The sequence below is a fragment of the Neolamprologus multifasciatus genome, chromosome 12 (assembly GCF_963576455.1).
Source record: "Neolamprologus multifasciatus chromosome 12, fNeoMul1.2, whole genome shotgun sequence".
NCBI classification, from domain to species: domain Eukaryota; kingdom Metazoa; phylum Chordata; class Actinopteri; order Cichliformes; family Cichlidae; genus Neolamprologus; species Neolamprologus multifasciatus.
In genome coordinates, this window is record NC_140450.1 from 36,705,622 (window position 1) to 36,723,229 (window position 17,608).

The following is a 17,608-nucleotide window of genomic DNA, read 5'->3' on the forward strand; positions in this document are numbered from 1 at the left end:
CAGTAGTTAAACTACAATAGTGTAGCAGGGCCATGTGTAAAATGATGGAGCTAACTAGTAAAATAGTTGATACAGTTAATTAAAATGTGAATGCTGGTACAGGTCAGACCTTGGGAATGAAATGAGTGCTTGTTCCTGCTCATTTTGTCCCTGTGAGTGGATCGAGCTATGATGTCATCCATCTCCTGCTCTGATACCTGAGGCGAGACAAAGAAACACAAAAAGATGCATTTTAGCATCAAGAAAGACAAATACATCCTAAAGCACCAACCCTCAGGAATCTACCAAACACAATAATTAGCACATGTGCCGACAATCACATTTAACAGAATAAGGGGTTTTTGAATGAGGATGAAATACGGTAAGAAGAAAAGCTGGTGGAGGCCGTTTGATGCTTTGGGCAAAGTTATAGTGGGAGACATTGGGTCATGCTACTCATGATGTTACTTTGACACCTACCACCAACTTGAGCATTGTTGCAGACCATGTATTATTTTCATATTTGCATAGTGACTACTAATACCACTGACTAACAACGGGCCATGTGGTCAGTTTCATGACCATTGAGATGACCATCAACAACCACTGATCAACAACCACTGATCAATGTCCATGAGTCCCATTCACAGAGTTGGGGAATGGCTGCAATCACAGCATGTAAGATGGTGACAGATGGACCCTTAGGCCCCTCCTCCATTCAGAGATGGTCTTTCCCTTTTCACGTAAATGGCCTCCTTGACTCCGCCCTCAAACCAGCGTTCCTCCCTGTCCAGGATGTTACATCCTCATCATTGAAAGAGTGTCCACTGGCCTGTAGGTGTGAACAGACTGCAGAGTCCTGGCCTGACGAGGTGGCTCTTCTGTGTTGTAGCCAGAGGTTGTTTGGTTTCCCCGATTATAAATCCTGCCAATCCTCCTGCACTTAACAGCTACACTATGTTACTCTGTTTGTGTCGGGGGACCCGATCCTTGGGGTGGACCAATTTTTGGCGCAGCGTGTTTTGTGGTTTAAAAGCCACAGAGACCCGGTGTTTAGAAAAAATGCAACTGCTCCGATACTCCTGACACGTACGGGATCACTACAGGTTTTCACTTGGGCAGCGGTTGTTCTTCTCTCCTGGATCAGCTGGAGCTTTCTTGGGTTCAGGAAAGGTTTGAGGAGCCCATTAGTTTGAGGTGTTGACGAGGCTCCCGTGTGTCAATCCAATCGAGCATCTGTGGGACGTGCTGGACAAACAAACCCCAACTGACACCTTCAGGGGTCTTGTCGAGCCCATGGCCAAATACCTCAGGGCTGTGTGGCAGCAAAAGAGGGACTGACTCAATATTAGGCAGGTGCTTATAATGTGATGCCTGATTGGTGCATATACAGAGCTAAGAAGAAACCTAGGATTGTGTTTATGGAACATAGACTGTGTTTTTGTCTGGGTGAATGAGACTCGATTTACTTTGAATTCTCAATTAAACTAGAAATTGGTGAGTAGATCCGGGCTATGTGATACATTTTGGCTCAACAACCCCTGAATGTCATTGGAGGAGAGAAACATCATGAGGATTAAGACAGAGGATGCAGGAGTAACTTCATCCAGTAGCTTGAATCAAACCACCAGTTAAGGCGGTTTTACAGAAGGCTGAACTTTTTATTTAAAAGCAGATCAGGTCTTACCTTTGGATTAGGATGCCTGCTTACAATGAGAGTGATGGGCCCAGGCCCACACTCACTGAGGATGGCATAGGCCTCACTGAGAGCAGCGTGACGAAGGCTGACCGAGTCCACCTCGAGTATCTGATCTCCACGACTGGACAGAGGCACAGGTGTCAGCACAACTCTGAACGTTGTCTCCTCAAGATTCACGCACATGTCAGTGAGTAGATGATCACAAATACTGAGAAATACTCTCATTAAAACACGTTTTACTCTTCTGATATTAGTAAAACTACAAATTTTTACCTGAGCCTGCCATCCATCTTGGCCACAGAGCCCAGAGCCAGGCTATGGATGTAGATACCAGGAGCAGCGTTCTCCAGGGTCAGACAGCACACTCCAATTCCAAGGCCCACACCGTGCTCTGCAGGGGTTCAAGCCGTAGTAAGGAGTAAAGTCAAGAAAGCCTCTGATTGATGCAGCAGTGAAACTGCAGTGATCATAAAACAATGCTTTGGTACTTTCACACAGCTGTGCTTGCTGCTATCTACAGCTGGCCACAACACACACAAGACACACACAGACACACGCAGACACACACAGACAGACACGCACAGATACACACAGACACAGACACACAGACACACACACACACACAGACAAACACACAGACGCACGCAGACACACACAGACAGACACGCACAGATACACACAGACACAGACACACAAAGACACACAGACACACACACACACACAGACAAACACACAGACACACACAGACACACAGATATGCACAGACACACACAGTCACACATACAGACACACACAGACACGCACAGACACACACAGACACATACACAGACACGCAAAGACACACACAGACACACACACAGACACACGCACAGACACGCACAGATACACACGCAGACACACACAGAGACACACAGACACACACAGACACACACAGACACGCACAGAGACACACAGACACACACACACAGACTCGCACAGATACACACACAGACACGCACAGACACACACAGAGACACACACACAGATATGCACAGACACACACAGACACACACACAGACACACATACAGATACGCACAAACACACACACACACACAGACACACACAGACACACACACAGACACAGACACACACACAGACACACACAGACACACGCACAGACACACACAGACACACGCACAGACACACACAATCAGGCAAACACACAGACACACATACAGATACGCACAGACACACACCCAGATACACACAGACACACACAGACACGCACACAGACACACACAGACACACACAGACAAACACACAGACACACAGACAGACACACATACACACACAGACACACACAGACACACACACAGACACGCACAGACACACACAGACACACACAGAGACACACACAGACACACACAGACACACACAGATACACAAACAGACACGCACAGACACACATACAGACACACACAGAGAGACACACAGACACGCACAGACACACACAGACACACACAGAGACACACAGACACACACACAGACACACACACAGACACACATAAAGACACACACAGACACACACACAGACACACATACACACACGAACAGATACACACAGAGACACACACAGAGACACACACAGACACGCACAGACACACACAGACACACACAGAGACACAGAGACACACAGACACACACAGATACACACAGAGACACACACAGACACACGCAGAGATACAGAGACACACAGACACACACACACACACACAGATACACACAGACACACAGACACGCACAGACACACACAGAGACACACACGGACACGCACAGACACACACAGAGACACACAGACACACAGACACACACACAGACACACACAGATACACACAGACACACAGACACACAGAGACACACACAGACACACAGACACACAGAGACACACACAGACACGCACAGACACACGCAGAGACACACAGACAGACACGCACAGATACACACAGACACACAAACAGATATGCACAGACACACACAGACACACACAGTCACACATACAGACAGACACACACACAGACACACACACAGATACACACAGACACACACACAGACACACACAGATACACACACAGACACGCACAGATACACACAGACACACGCAGACACACGCAGAGACACACAGACACGCACAGACACACACACAGAGACACACAGATACACACACAGAAACACACACACAGACACGCACAGATACACACACAGACACACACAGACACACACACAGACATGCACAGATACACAGAGACACACGCAGAGACACACACACAGACACACAGACATGCACAGATACACACAGACACACGAGAGACACATAGACACACACAGAGACACACACGCAGATACACACAGACACACACACAGACACACAGACACACACACAGAAACACACACAGACACACACACAGACACGCACACAGACACGCACAGATACACACACAGACACACACAGACACACAAACAGATATGCACAGACACACACACAGACACACACACAGATATGCACAGACACACATCCAGACACACACAGACACACACAGTCACACATACAGACACACACAGACACACACACAGACACACACACAGATACACACACACAGACACGCACAGATACACACACACAGACACGCACAGATACACACAGACACACACAGACACGCACAGAGACACACACAGATACACACAGACACACACAGACACACACAGTCACACATCCAGACACACACAGACACACACACAGACACACACAGACACACACACAGATACACACAGACACACACAAATACACACAGATACACACAGACACACGCAGAGACAAACAGACACGCACAGATATACACACACAGAGACACACAGACACACAGACACACATACAGACACACACACACACACACACACAGACACACACACAGACACACAGACACACATACAGACACACACACAGACACACATACAGACACACACAGACACACACACAGACACACACAGACACACACACAGATACAAACAGACACACACAGATACACACAGACACACGCAGAGACACACAGACACGCACAGATACACACACAGAGACACACAGACACACATACAGACACACACAGACACACACACAGACACACATACAGACACACACAGACACACACACAGACACACATACAGACACACACAGACAGACAGACACACACAGACACACACAGACACACACAAAGACACGCACAGACACACACATACAGACACACACAGACACACACAAACAGACACACACAGACACACACACAGACACACAGACACACATACAGACACACACAGACACATACAGACACACACAGACACAGACACGCACAGACACACACACAGATACACACACAGACACACACACAGACACACACACAGACACGCACAGACACACACACAGACACAGACACACACACAGACACACACAGACACACACACAGACACACACACACAGACACACAGACACACATACAGACACACACACACAGACACACACAGACACACAGACACACATACAGACACGCACAGATACACACAGACACACGCAGAGACACACAGATACACACACAGAGACACACAGACACACAGACACACATACAGACACACACAGACACACAGACACACACAGACACACACACAGACACACAGACACACACAGACACAGACACGCACAGACACACACACAGATACACACAGACACACACACAGACACACACACAGACACGCACAGACACACACACAGACACACACAGACACACAGACACACACAGACACACACACAGACACAGACACACACACAGACACACACAGACACACACAGACACACACACACAGACACACAGACACACATACAGACACACACAGACACACACAAACAGACACACACAGACACACACAGACACACACACAGACACACAGACACACATACAGACACACACAGACACACACAGACACACATACAGACACACACAGACACACACAGACACACACACAGACACGCACAGACACACACACAGACACACAGACACACACACAGACACACAGACACACATACAGACACACAGACACACACAGACACACACACAGACACACACAGACACACACAGACACACATACAGACACACAGACACACACACAGACACACAGACACACATACAGACACACACAGACACAGACACGCACAGACACACAGACACGCACAGATACACACACGCAGATATGCACAGACACACGCAGAGACACAGACACACACACAGAAACACACACAGACACACACACAGACACGCACAGATACACACACAGACACACACAGACACACAAACAGATATGCACAGACACACACACAGACACACACACAGATATGCACAGACACACATCCAGACACACACAGACACACACAGTCACACATACAGACACACACAGACACAAACACAGACACACACACAGATACACACACACAGACACGCACAGATACACACAGACACACACAGACACACAGACACGCACAGAGACACACACAGACACACACAGACACACACAGACACACAAACAGATACACACAGACACACACACAGATACACACAGACACACACAGACACACACACAGACACACAAACAGATATGCACAGACACACACACAGACACACACAGACACACACACAGATACACACAGACACACACAGATACACACAGACACACGCAGAGACACACAGACACGCACAGATACACACACAGAGACACACAGACACACAGACACACAGACACACATACAGACACACAGACACACACAGACACACACACAGACACACATCCAGACACACACAGACACACACACAGACACACACAGACACACACACAGACACGCACAGACACACACACAGATACACACATACAGACACACACAGACACACACACAGACACACAGACACACACAGACACACACAGACACACACACAGACACACACAGACACACACACAGACACACAGACACACATACAGACACACATACAGATATGCACAGACACACATCCAGACACACACAGACACACACAGTCACACATCCAGACACACACAGACACACACACAGACACACACACAGATACACACAGACACACACACAGACACGCACAGATACACACAGACACACGCAGAGACACACAGACACGCACAGATACACACACAGAGACACACAGACACACAGACACACATACAGACACACACAGACACACAGACACAGACACGCACAGACACACAGACACACACAGACACAGACACGCACAGACACACACACAGATACACACAGACACACACACAGACACACACACAGACACGCACAGACACACACACAGACACATACAGACACACAGACACACACACAGACACACACAGACACACACACAGACACACACAGACACAGACACGCACAGACACACAGACACGCACAGATACACACACAGACACACACAGAGACACACACGCAGATATGCACAGACACACGCAGAGACACACAGACACACACACAGAAACACACACAGACACAGACACAGACACGCACAGATACACACACAGACACACACAGACACACAAACAGATATGCACAGACACACACACAGACACACACACAGATATGCACAGACACACATCCAGACACACACAGACACGCACAGACACACACACAGACACAGACACACACACAGACACACACAGACACACACACAGACACACACACACAGACACACACAGACACACACACAGACACACACACACAGACACACACAGACACACACACAGACACACACAGACACACAGACACACATACAGACACGCACAGATACACACAGACACACGCAGAGACACACAGATACACACACAGAGACACAGACACACACAGACACACACACAGACACAGACACACACACAGACACACACAGACACACACACAGACACACACACACAGACACACAGACACACAAACAGACACACACACACAGACACACAGACACACACAGACACACACACAGACACACAGACACACATACAGACACACACAGACACACACAGACACACAGACACACATACAGACACACACAGACACACACAGACACACACACAGACACGCACAGACACACACACAGACACACAGACACACACACAGACACACACAGACACACAGACACACATACAGACACACAGACACACACAGACACACACACAGACACACAGACACACATACAGACACACATACAGACACACAGACACACATACAGACACACACAGACACACAGACACACATACAGACACACAGACACACATACAGACACACACAGACACACAGACACACATACAGACACACACACACACACACAGACACACACACAGACACACAGACACACATACAGACACACATACAGACACACAGACACACATACAGACACACACAGACACACATACAGACACACACAGACACAGACACGCACAGACACACAGACACACGCAGAGACACACAGACACGCACAGACATACACACAGACACACACAGATACACACACAGACACACAGACACAGACACGCACAGATACACACAGACACACACAGAGACACACAGACACACACAGACGCACACACAGACACGCACAGATATACAAAATCAACCAGTGACACCTGAACTGGTCTCTGGCTTCAGTCACACCAGCTCACCTTTATTAAGTGTAACTTCCATGACAATGCAGTCCTTCGGACCTGGACCAGGGCCTCTGCGTTCATCAGCTTCGTTGCAGCCTGATGGGACTGGTGTACTTCCACTGGTATGAGAGTTGGGTGAAGTGGAACGGCTGAGGAGGGTGGGGGTGGGACATGGTGTCAGGCTGGGGCTGCGCAGCCGTGTTCTAATGGTCAGCGTTACAACGCCTTTCTTAAGTTGCTGTTAATGAAAGTGGAAATAAAAACGTCTTTAGTGACAGTTACCCCCAAATGAAAGGTGTAATATTGTGATGTCAGAGTTTTCACGAACGCAGCTGAAGACAGGCCTGTGCTGACCTGTCAGCTCACTCCATCAACTACACAACAGTTACTCTTTCATAAATTCAACACCATGTCACAAAGTTTGCAAATGTCAAAAATCAACAGTTTTAGTAACACATTGCATACTTTTAAAAATGGGGTTTTAACAATAATCTAAAAATCAGACAAATCTTTTGTTTGTAACTTTATAAGAGGACAAAACTACAGACAGGTTTTACAGACAGGCAGAGGGAGGGGCTCCTTATTATCATTAAGGGACGATGTCATGCAAATGAAGCACAGCAGCCTAACAACATGCACTAACATAAGAAAAAGCAAAAATCCCTCATTTAAACTTTGTCGTAAAGTTTGGGAAAATGCAGAGGAGGTTTTTATAATAGTGTTCTTTGTCAACGACTCTGCACTCTTAACAAATGTGAGCGAGTTAAAGCCACAGCGACAGGGCAGAGGATATTTGGGTTTGAATCGTTCACCTGCTCTACTCACAGTCGCTTCGGTTCTGCTTTCGTTCACAGTATCCCAGAGTAACACTCGGGTATCTAGTCATTTTGAAGTTGTACACCACGATAACTGTGTACAGAAGCAATCTACACAAACTGCAATAGTTCAAGCAGGTTACAGCATAATGTCAGCAGCTGGATACAGACGTCAGTGGCATTGGTGTAATTACTCTCACCACCATCAGGAGGAGACAACAGTTCAAGTTCTTCACATTGTTGATGAAATATAAACGCTGAAAGCCAACCTTGAAGATTTGGATGGCCTGTTGGTGTGTGAGTCCTTGCAGAGACTCTCCGTTCACCTCCAGAATCTCGTCTCCTGTGTGGGGGGGCATAAAATCACGTTAGTAGGTAATGATCTCTGCCAGGTGCTGTCAAACCTTTCCTTCCAAGTCAGTAACACAGAACAGGAAGTAATACCCTCCTTCAGCCGTCCATCAGCTGCCGCAGCACCGTGGGGGAATATTGTCCTGACAAAGATGCCCATCTGACCACGTGCTGAGTCCTGCCCACCAACAATACTGAACCCAAGGCCCTGTGGGAGTTGGAGTCAGACAGAACAGCAGGAACCGAGGGTTCAGTGTTATCATCACAGCTCTTAGTAGTGACACATGACACATTTAGAGGTTTCTTTTCTCCTTACATAGATATCAAGGTATAAATTCTTACCAGATTGACTGAAAGTTGCAGTGAAAACATCATTAACAAAGTAAAGTGTAAATGTAAAATGTTTAGTTGATAACAATGATGTAACACAGTCAGAGTCTCTGCTACAGGATGACAGTCGACTGCACAATGTGGGTTTACTACTTTGAAAAGCGTATGGAAGTAAACACAGTCAGAAGATCCTGCAGCCACATACTGCAAAGGGCCTTTGTGACAAAGCACTGCTCATGGTTTTGGCTGTGGGCTCAACGCTGCCACCTGCTGTCCAGCCACAGGCAGACGTCACAACTCCACAAGCGAGTAAGGAACAGAAGGGTTGAAAGTGGAGATGAAGTCCACCAAACAGAGAGCAGCAGGCCTGACAGCACTGTTGTACGGTGTGACTCTGCTGTAGACACGTCAAGCTACTAGATCAGTTTCACCAGCCCTGCCTCATATGAATTGGTACAACAGTGTCTCTAAGGTAAACGTATTTTTGCAAGCCTGCTGCAGTCTAAGATGGTCTGGGTTTGCATGTGCATGCCTGTCCTCTTGGACAATGATAGCCTCTTGGTCCAAGAGGACAGCAAAAAGAAGACACTAACCCCAAGTTGCTCTCCGATGCATCCATGGGAGTGTGAATGTGTGTGACTGTTAGCTAGGAAGCATCGAAGAAAATGCTTGTGTGAATGGGTGAATGTGGCATGTTGTACAATGTGCTTTGATGTGTAAGAATCAGACAATCCAGCAACAACCAGAGAACCACAAAGGGCTTAAATACACAGAGGGCCAACAAGGGAAGTTGAAACACACAGGGAACACCGCTGGGAGGGATCAAACCTAATGAGACGGGCAGGAAGCAATACACTAAACACAGGACGTTAGACTTTCAAAGTAAAACAGGACGAACACGGGGAACAGAGACAGAACTAAACATGATGATAGACACGATAGACACAGGGAGGCACGAACAGCAACAGACTAAATGAACAAGAACTCACAACCAGAAATACAAATGATTAAAGGAAGAATGAGGAAACTAAACAATGCTAAATGAGAACATAGGAAACCTAGAAACATGGGTCATAGACCCAGGACCATGACACAGGCTAGAACTGCATTTTTGTGTCCTTTGTTTGTACTTTAGGAGACTTGTAGTAAAAATAACACATTTTGGCATCAACTTAAAGAACAGCAGATGTAAAATGTAAACGTGAGGTCAGTTTAAATGTGAAATGACATTAGATTGTGATATTTACAGTCCCCATATGCCAGTATCGTGTCCTAAATGTTACCAATACCAACAAAGGCAGCACAATGTATATAGTACAGCTATAACACACAGTTTTAAAGGTAAACGTCTGCTAATGACAGTCTGACAGTCACAGTTCCTGGGTACAAGGTTTCTGTCAGTTTCCAACCAATAAATGATGAACCTTCAAGGTGGATGTCAGGCAAATTTGAACGGATTGTTAACATGACAAGTGAAGAAATGGACTGGCACTTACAGTTTCTAGTGTTTCTGAAAGCTGATCTATTATCAGCTTTCAGAATGCTGACACACGTTCTCCAGCTGCACTTACAAACTCACTTTAGTAGTTAGCGTAGTTCAGTTTGTCCAAGCTGTAACCGTGACAGCCTTGAGCGATCTGTGACACGACACATGATCAATGCTCAGCACTTAAAGCTTCATCCAGGTAACTGTTACACTGTAAACCTGAAGAAGTCAGCAGAACGTAAAACACCTGAGGTCACCGACTGCCTGAAGTTTTGTTTTTAAACTGATGAACTTAAAAGTAGAATTTTGTTTGACTGCAGACAAGTAGATGCACCTCCATATCTGAGAGGAAATTAGCTCACTAGTTAACTCTTTGTTAGAAACAAGAAATAAAAGATAAAACCCTAAATTATTTTTTAAGTTTTTCAAATATCATCTTTATGTTTCATAAAGATGTGAAAGCAAACAAAACAACAACAATAATAATAACTGCAGCAAAATCTAAGTTTAAGAACTTGGGAGCAACTAATAAAAGACACAGAAATGTTACTTTTACCCCACTGACTTAGATTAATTCAGGTATTCAGACTAAGGACATATTTTATGTTTGAGGACAAACGGACCCTGGGCGTGAAAGCTATTTGAGCTAGCTCCGAGACTGAGACATTTATGTACATGTTTGCAGTGCCGGGAGGAGCTGCATCACCACCCACAGCTTTAGAAAGATGGACACTGAAGATTTTGTTCTGAGCTGATTATAAATCAATGACCTAATCGCTGTTTCCGTCCTATACTGATGACTGAATCACCGTCAAAGTGCTCATGTTAAGTACACAAAGCAGCAAACTAATATCTAACTGTGATTTTATCCTGTGCATAAACTTCCACAAATCCGTTTGCTCCGAGTCAGAAACACATCCATCGTTTGTTGAAGGAAATCTGCCAGAGAGCAGGTTAAGGTTACAGTTACACTGGTAACTGAACAGGACCCTGCACTGTCTGGTTTATCCTGGTAACCTCAGGGTTAACCCTGGGTCTTCTCTAAGAAGAAGCTGATTTACTTCTTATTGGGATAAATCACCACGGTAACTTGTACAGATTAGAGGTCAGCACATAGAAAATCCCTCAGACCTCCCTGCAGGAGAATAGGAAGGTTTAAAGTTTTTAATTAGTGTCTGATGTCTTTGTTTTAATTGATAAGCTTCAGCAATAAACACAGATTCTAAGAAACAGCTTTATTCCTTGGTTTTCAACAACAATTTCTTGTTCTATAAGAATGAATATAATGATCCTGAAACAGGATACCTATGCTACACCTGCTCATATCAAATGTGTAGATATATTTAATGCTTTTAAATCCTGAGACAGTACTCTGCAGCTAAGAGAAGAAAAACTGGGTTACTACGCAGCGAAAGGGTTACATGAAAGGATGTGGGACCTCTGGAGTCTTTGATACCCAACATCCAGACTGACGGTGAAACAAAGCTCCGTGTTCCAGCCTTCCATAGAAGGAACTGCTAATCCCAACTGGAGATTAATGAGGTACAACACAAGTGCTACAGCAAAGGGGAACCAGGGCTTCAGGTCAGGGGGGAGATGTCATCACCGTCACCTGTATCGGGTACCAAGCCCATGAGAGGTGCGTTGAGTGCAAGAGAAGCTGACCTGGTGAAGCTGGAAAACTAGAGCACAGTCAGGGAGGGTCCAGGTTTCTGACTACCAAGACTACGTGAAGTCCCCTCTGAAGGTCTACAAGAAGAAGTGAATGCAACATTACAGGCAGTCCTTACTGGGGTCATCGGGGAAGCCGCTGATCTACAGCACAGCAGCAGGGATCACAAAGATGTTTGGCTTTGAGACGAACAGCAGCAAGGAGCAGCACCCTGGAGAAGGAGACTCGAGCTAGTCTAGAATGAAGTTAGCCAACTATCAGAGCTGCAGAAAGGTGTGGTAAAGAAAGAAGTACAGCAGGCTGTCCATACCTGAGGCCTGTAAACGCTCAGAGCCTTAGACAGTAGCTTGAAGAGGTACACCAGAGAGTTACAATATGAGAACAGCCTCACATGAACTGGAGCAGATAGGAGAAGGATGCAACCATAACAGCAATGCTCAGTGGCCACTGGATCTAAGAGCAGATCAAACCTCCCTGAACAAGATCCAGTGACCATCACAGTGGTCCATCCAAGAACGGGTCTCCAGTATGAAGAGTTGCACAGCTCCAGGCCCTGACATGGCTCACGCCTGCTGGTTGAAGTTGTCTGGCAGCACTTATATGAATGAGAAGGGTGACACCCCAGCTACTGATAGACAGAACAGTCGCCTGGGACTGTAAGACCAGACTGACCAACCCGTGCACTACCTGGACTGACTACAAGAGAGCCTCAATGCCCCACGCATGGATCCTGGAATGCTGAGAACTATACAAATCAACAGACCCTGAGAGCCTTCATCAGGAACTCAATGGGGATGTGGCGAACAACACTAGAGGCCAACTCCAAGCTCATATCTCACCACCAAGTGCGGGAGCTACCAAGGAGATGCTCCATCCCCACTGCTGTTCTGCATAGGCCTGACCCCCCCTCAGTGAGATCATCAACGCCTTGAGGCGACATTTGTTGTGATTTGGCGCTATATAAATAAAATTGAATTGAATTGAATTGAATCAACAAGACTGCCTACGGATACCGACTACAGAGCGCAGCAGCTGTCAGCCACCTCCTGTACATGGATGACATCAAGCTGTATGCCAGGAGTGAACGAGACATCGATTCACTGATCCACACCACCAGGATATACAGCAATGACATCAGGATGTCGTTCGGACTGGAGAAGTGTAGTCAGATGATAACAAAGAGAGGGAAGGTAGTGAGAACTGAGAGGATCAACACTGCAGACATCGAGGGCAGCTACAAGTACCTGGGGACCCTACAGGTAAGTAGGAAAACCGAAGAGGCCACGAAGAGGTCACTAAGAAAGCTGCAATCACCAAATACTTATATAAAGTAAGGCAAGTCCCGAGGAGTCCACTGAATGGTAGAACCAGACAGAGGCGATCAGCATCTACTATTATAATCTGCTGGGATAATAAGCTGGCTAAAGGAGGAGACAGAAACCACTGGCATCAAGACAAGGAAGGTCTTTACTGTGCATGGAGGGCTTCACACCAACTCCAGCACCCTGAGGCTGTACCTGAGAAAGAGGAGAAGCAACCATCATGGAAAGACAGGCCAAACTGGCCAACACGTCAAACTGGCCAACACGTCAAACATTCAAACAGGCAAAGATACTGCCCAGCAGGACGCTCCCAGGCCTCTGGTAGAGGGCCGAGCTTGAAGGATAGACGAGGGGCGAGAGGGGAATGAATAAATATACATGTTTGTGTGTGTGTTCTACTTTGTATAGTCTACATCTTTTCTTCATCTGTTTTTATAACATTATTGCTGCATCTATCCGTCTCCGTCCGCTCTGCCTGGGCTGTGGGAGCCACACTGTAATGTTTAGTAAGGAAACCCTTTCATTCTTTACATCATTAAGAGGAAACACAGCACAAGCATTAACAGCAGAGAGATGGGTCTTTTCAGAGGCTCAAAGCTTCATTCATGTACACCAAATGAGTGCACTTACCTTGCCCTGACCTTTCATTAATACGATACTGGAGATAATGGACGGCTGTGAGAGTCGCCATGGAGATTCCACTTGAACAGTGCTCAGGGAGCGAGCTGATTTCTTAATGATCTGATATTCCTGGAAATTGAATGAAGCAAAACAAAGTCTGACAAATAAATTTCCAAACAGTTATTTCCATAGTGATGAGACCTTCTTTCACTTAGTCTCTGACATAATTTGCATTTTCACACAAAATACCTTTTTTCCTGTGACATGTTACAGATCTATGTTAATGTATATCTAGCTACACGACATTAAGAGGCTATCGTTCTGATTTATTTTTCCCAGTTAAGCGCTCATGCCATTTTTCATCCAACACTGGGAGAAAGACCCTGTGACACTGACTGACCTGTCTCACTCCAGACGGGTCCAGCTGCTGAGGTAGGGAGTGTTTACGTCGGCCAGGCTTCTCCACCGTTTCAAAGGAGCTCGTCCCATTAGCCACAAACAGCTCGTCATCCTCACCCACTGATTCCAGGCGAGTGCTCCCTCCTAGGTCGAGAGAAACATTTCAAATCTTTGCCATGAAGATGAACCAGCGATGGTTATGTCAAACAGAGGTGCACAGTTTCCTTTGTAGCAGCCACGTTGTTGTTACTGAACAGTGTGTTTCTGTGACACTAACCCTGGGGTCGGCTGCACAGCTTCGTGGCTGTGGGGCTGCAGCAGGATCTTTGGGCCGTTTCCTCCTGACTTTGCTCTTCTAATTTCTCCAGGCTATCAACCTGCAAGGACACGCACACTCTCTTTGTAAGCAGCTTTGTAAGCAGCTATGAACACCTGACACTCCTTTGGCTCCTACCAAAGAACACACAACAATACATTTTACTGATGTGCCAAAAAACTAAAGCTATTTCTGTGTTTCTGTTATTAGACTGTGGGACAGTAACACTCGACGCTCCAACACTTCAGTTCACAGGTTTAACACTGTAAAGTGCAGCCGTCACCACAGATATAAAAGCAGCACCGAGCACTCACTGTGTGCTAAATCACCACATTAATGATTTTTCTGCGACACTAATTTCATCTTTTTTGCAGCAGTGTTTAAGTTTACTGTTATATTTGGGGTTTCACTTCTCAAGGTCCTGATTTAATTCAGTTCAATTTTGACTCAGACAGAAATATTATAATTATGATCGTGTATCTTGGACATGTCGAAAGAACCTCTCTAAACCACGGCTGTCAAACTCCAGTCCTCGAGGCTGCTCTGAAACTTTTCCATCTGTTCCTGCTGCAACACACCTGAAGACAATTAGCAGGTCATTAGCAGGACCCAGTACCGACTGCATGCTGCAGCCCTGACCCTATATGCAAGTGTTGGGAGAAATTATATCACGTTCATTCACTCATGAGCTGCTGTAACATTTGACTCTGGTAGCATTGACTACTGGAGTCTCTACTAACTGACTCAGTGACATTCAAATTAATTTAGAAGTTTCACATCATGTGTCTTCCTGGATTTTGGTTGATATTCTCCCTCACAGTGAAAATGAAGCTACCATAAAACGTTTTATTCTAAGTGAGCAAACTTTCAAAGTCAGCAAGAGGTCAAAAAACGATTTGTCTCACTTTACATATTATCTGTTTGTACCATGTAGGACTTGTGCAGACTGGTGCTACTGTTGGAAGTCTTGGTGTGAGCAGCCTGGGACAGGGAGGAAGTGGAGCTGCAGGTGCTGACAAGGTCTGGCAGACTGGTGGATGGAAAAGGATCAAAGCCTACATCTGAATCCTCCTGCAAGGACAACAATGGATGTGTACATGCAAACCATATTTTTTATACAAAACCTTCAAAAATGCAGCCTGCTACTGTCATACTAGTTTAAGGAGCTTGGAAAGAAAAGCGTCTGGAAGTTGCTTGAAGACGTTTCACCTCTCACATCCGAGAAGCTTCTTCAGGATCATTAGGGGGTCCGTGTCCCTCTTGGGGGGGGGACACTCCCACAGGGCTTAAATCTGGGACCCTGAAATTTCCTTTTCCCTTTCGGATTTCCTTACCTGGATGATTGAGCATGCATCAAGACATTTTAACCCACTTTGGCAAGGACTGCCTAAAGCTAGTACATAAGTACAAACAAACAGCACGTAGGATGGCTGATTTCCTCCAGAAATGGAGGATCGTGTGCCTGGCGGGACTGTCGATCAAGGACGCTGAAGATATCTACCAATTCTGAACCATGATAGCAGGGTTCTTGCTGATCGGAGCTGGCTTGGCCCTGGCTTTTCGGAGAATTAAGAAAGCGGAACCAGCTGTTCAAACCCCCCCAAGGCTGCCCGCTGGGATTGGAACGATGGGACGAGGCGCGGCTTCTCAGAAAGGGTTCACTGAGTGCAGCATGGTTAAGAGCTTGGAGGCGCTTACAGCTGCAGTGAATACTCAGAATAACACCTCTGAGCGTATATTGGATTACATCAGGGAAGAATCCACTCGGAACAACACCTCTGGGCGGAAGCTGGATTACATCGCGGATCAGTTGGCTGCGGTCGTGAGGTCTCAGAATCTGCTCTGTGAGCAAAAGAGTGACAACACCACAGAATTGAAGGTA

The 17,608-nt window shown here is 46.3% G+C and overlaps 1 protein-coding gene across 3 annotated transcripts in view; it reads right to left on the minus strand.

The window, feature by feature from the left end:
- The window catches only part of pdzd2 (PDZ domain containing 2), a 67,456-nt gene that overhangs the window by 22,227 nt on the left and 27,621 nt on the right, over positions 1 to 17,608 (minus strand). For all 3 annotated transcript variants that reach the window (XM_085179753.1, XM_085179754.1, XM_085179755.1), the window contains 10 exons: positions 16,654 to 16,797; positions 15,688 to 15,787; positions 15,412 to 15,554; positions 15,021 to 15,140; positions 9,674 to 9,788; positions 9,499 to 9,572; positions 8,430 to 8,652; positions 1,952 to 2,069; positions 1,667 to 1,799; positions 110 to 197 (listed from right to left, as the gene is read on the minus strand). In XM_085179753.1, the coding sequence (XP_085035879.1) occupies positions 110 to 197; positions 1,667 to 1,799; positions 1,952 to 2,069; positions 8,430 to 8,652; positions 9,499 to 9,572; positions 9,674 to 9,788; positions 15,021 to 15,140; positions 15,412 to 15,554; positions 15,688 to 15,787; positions 16,654 to 16,797 (1,258 nt within the window). The remainder of the gene's footprint in view (positions 1 to 109; positions 198 to 1,666; positions 1,800 to 1,951; positions 2,070 to 8,429; positions 8,653 to 9,498; positions 9,573 to 9,673; positions 9,789 to 15,020; positions 15,141 to 15,411; positions 15,555 to 15,687; positions 15,788 to 16,653; positions 16,798 to 17,608) is intronic.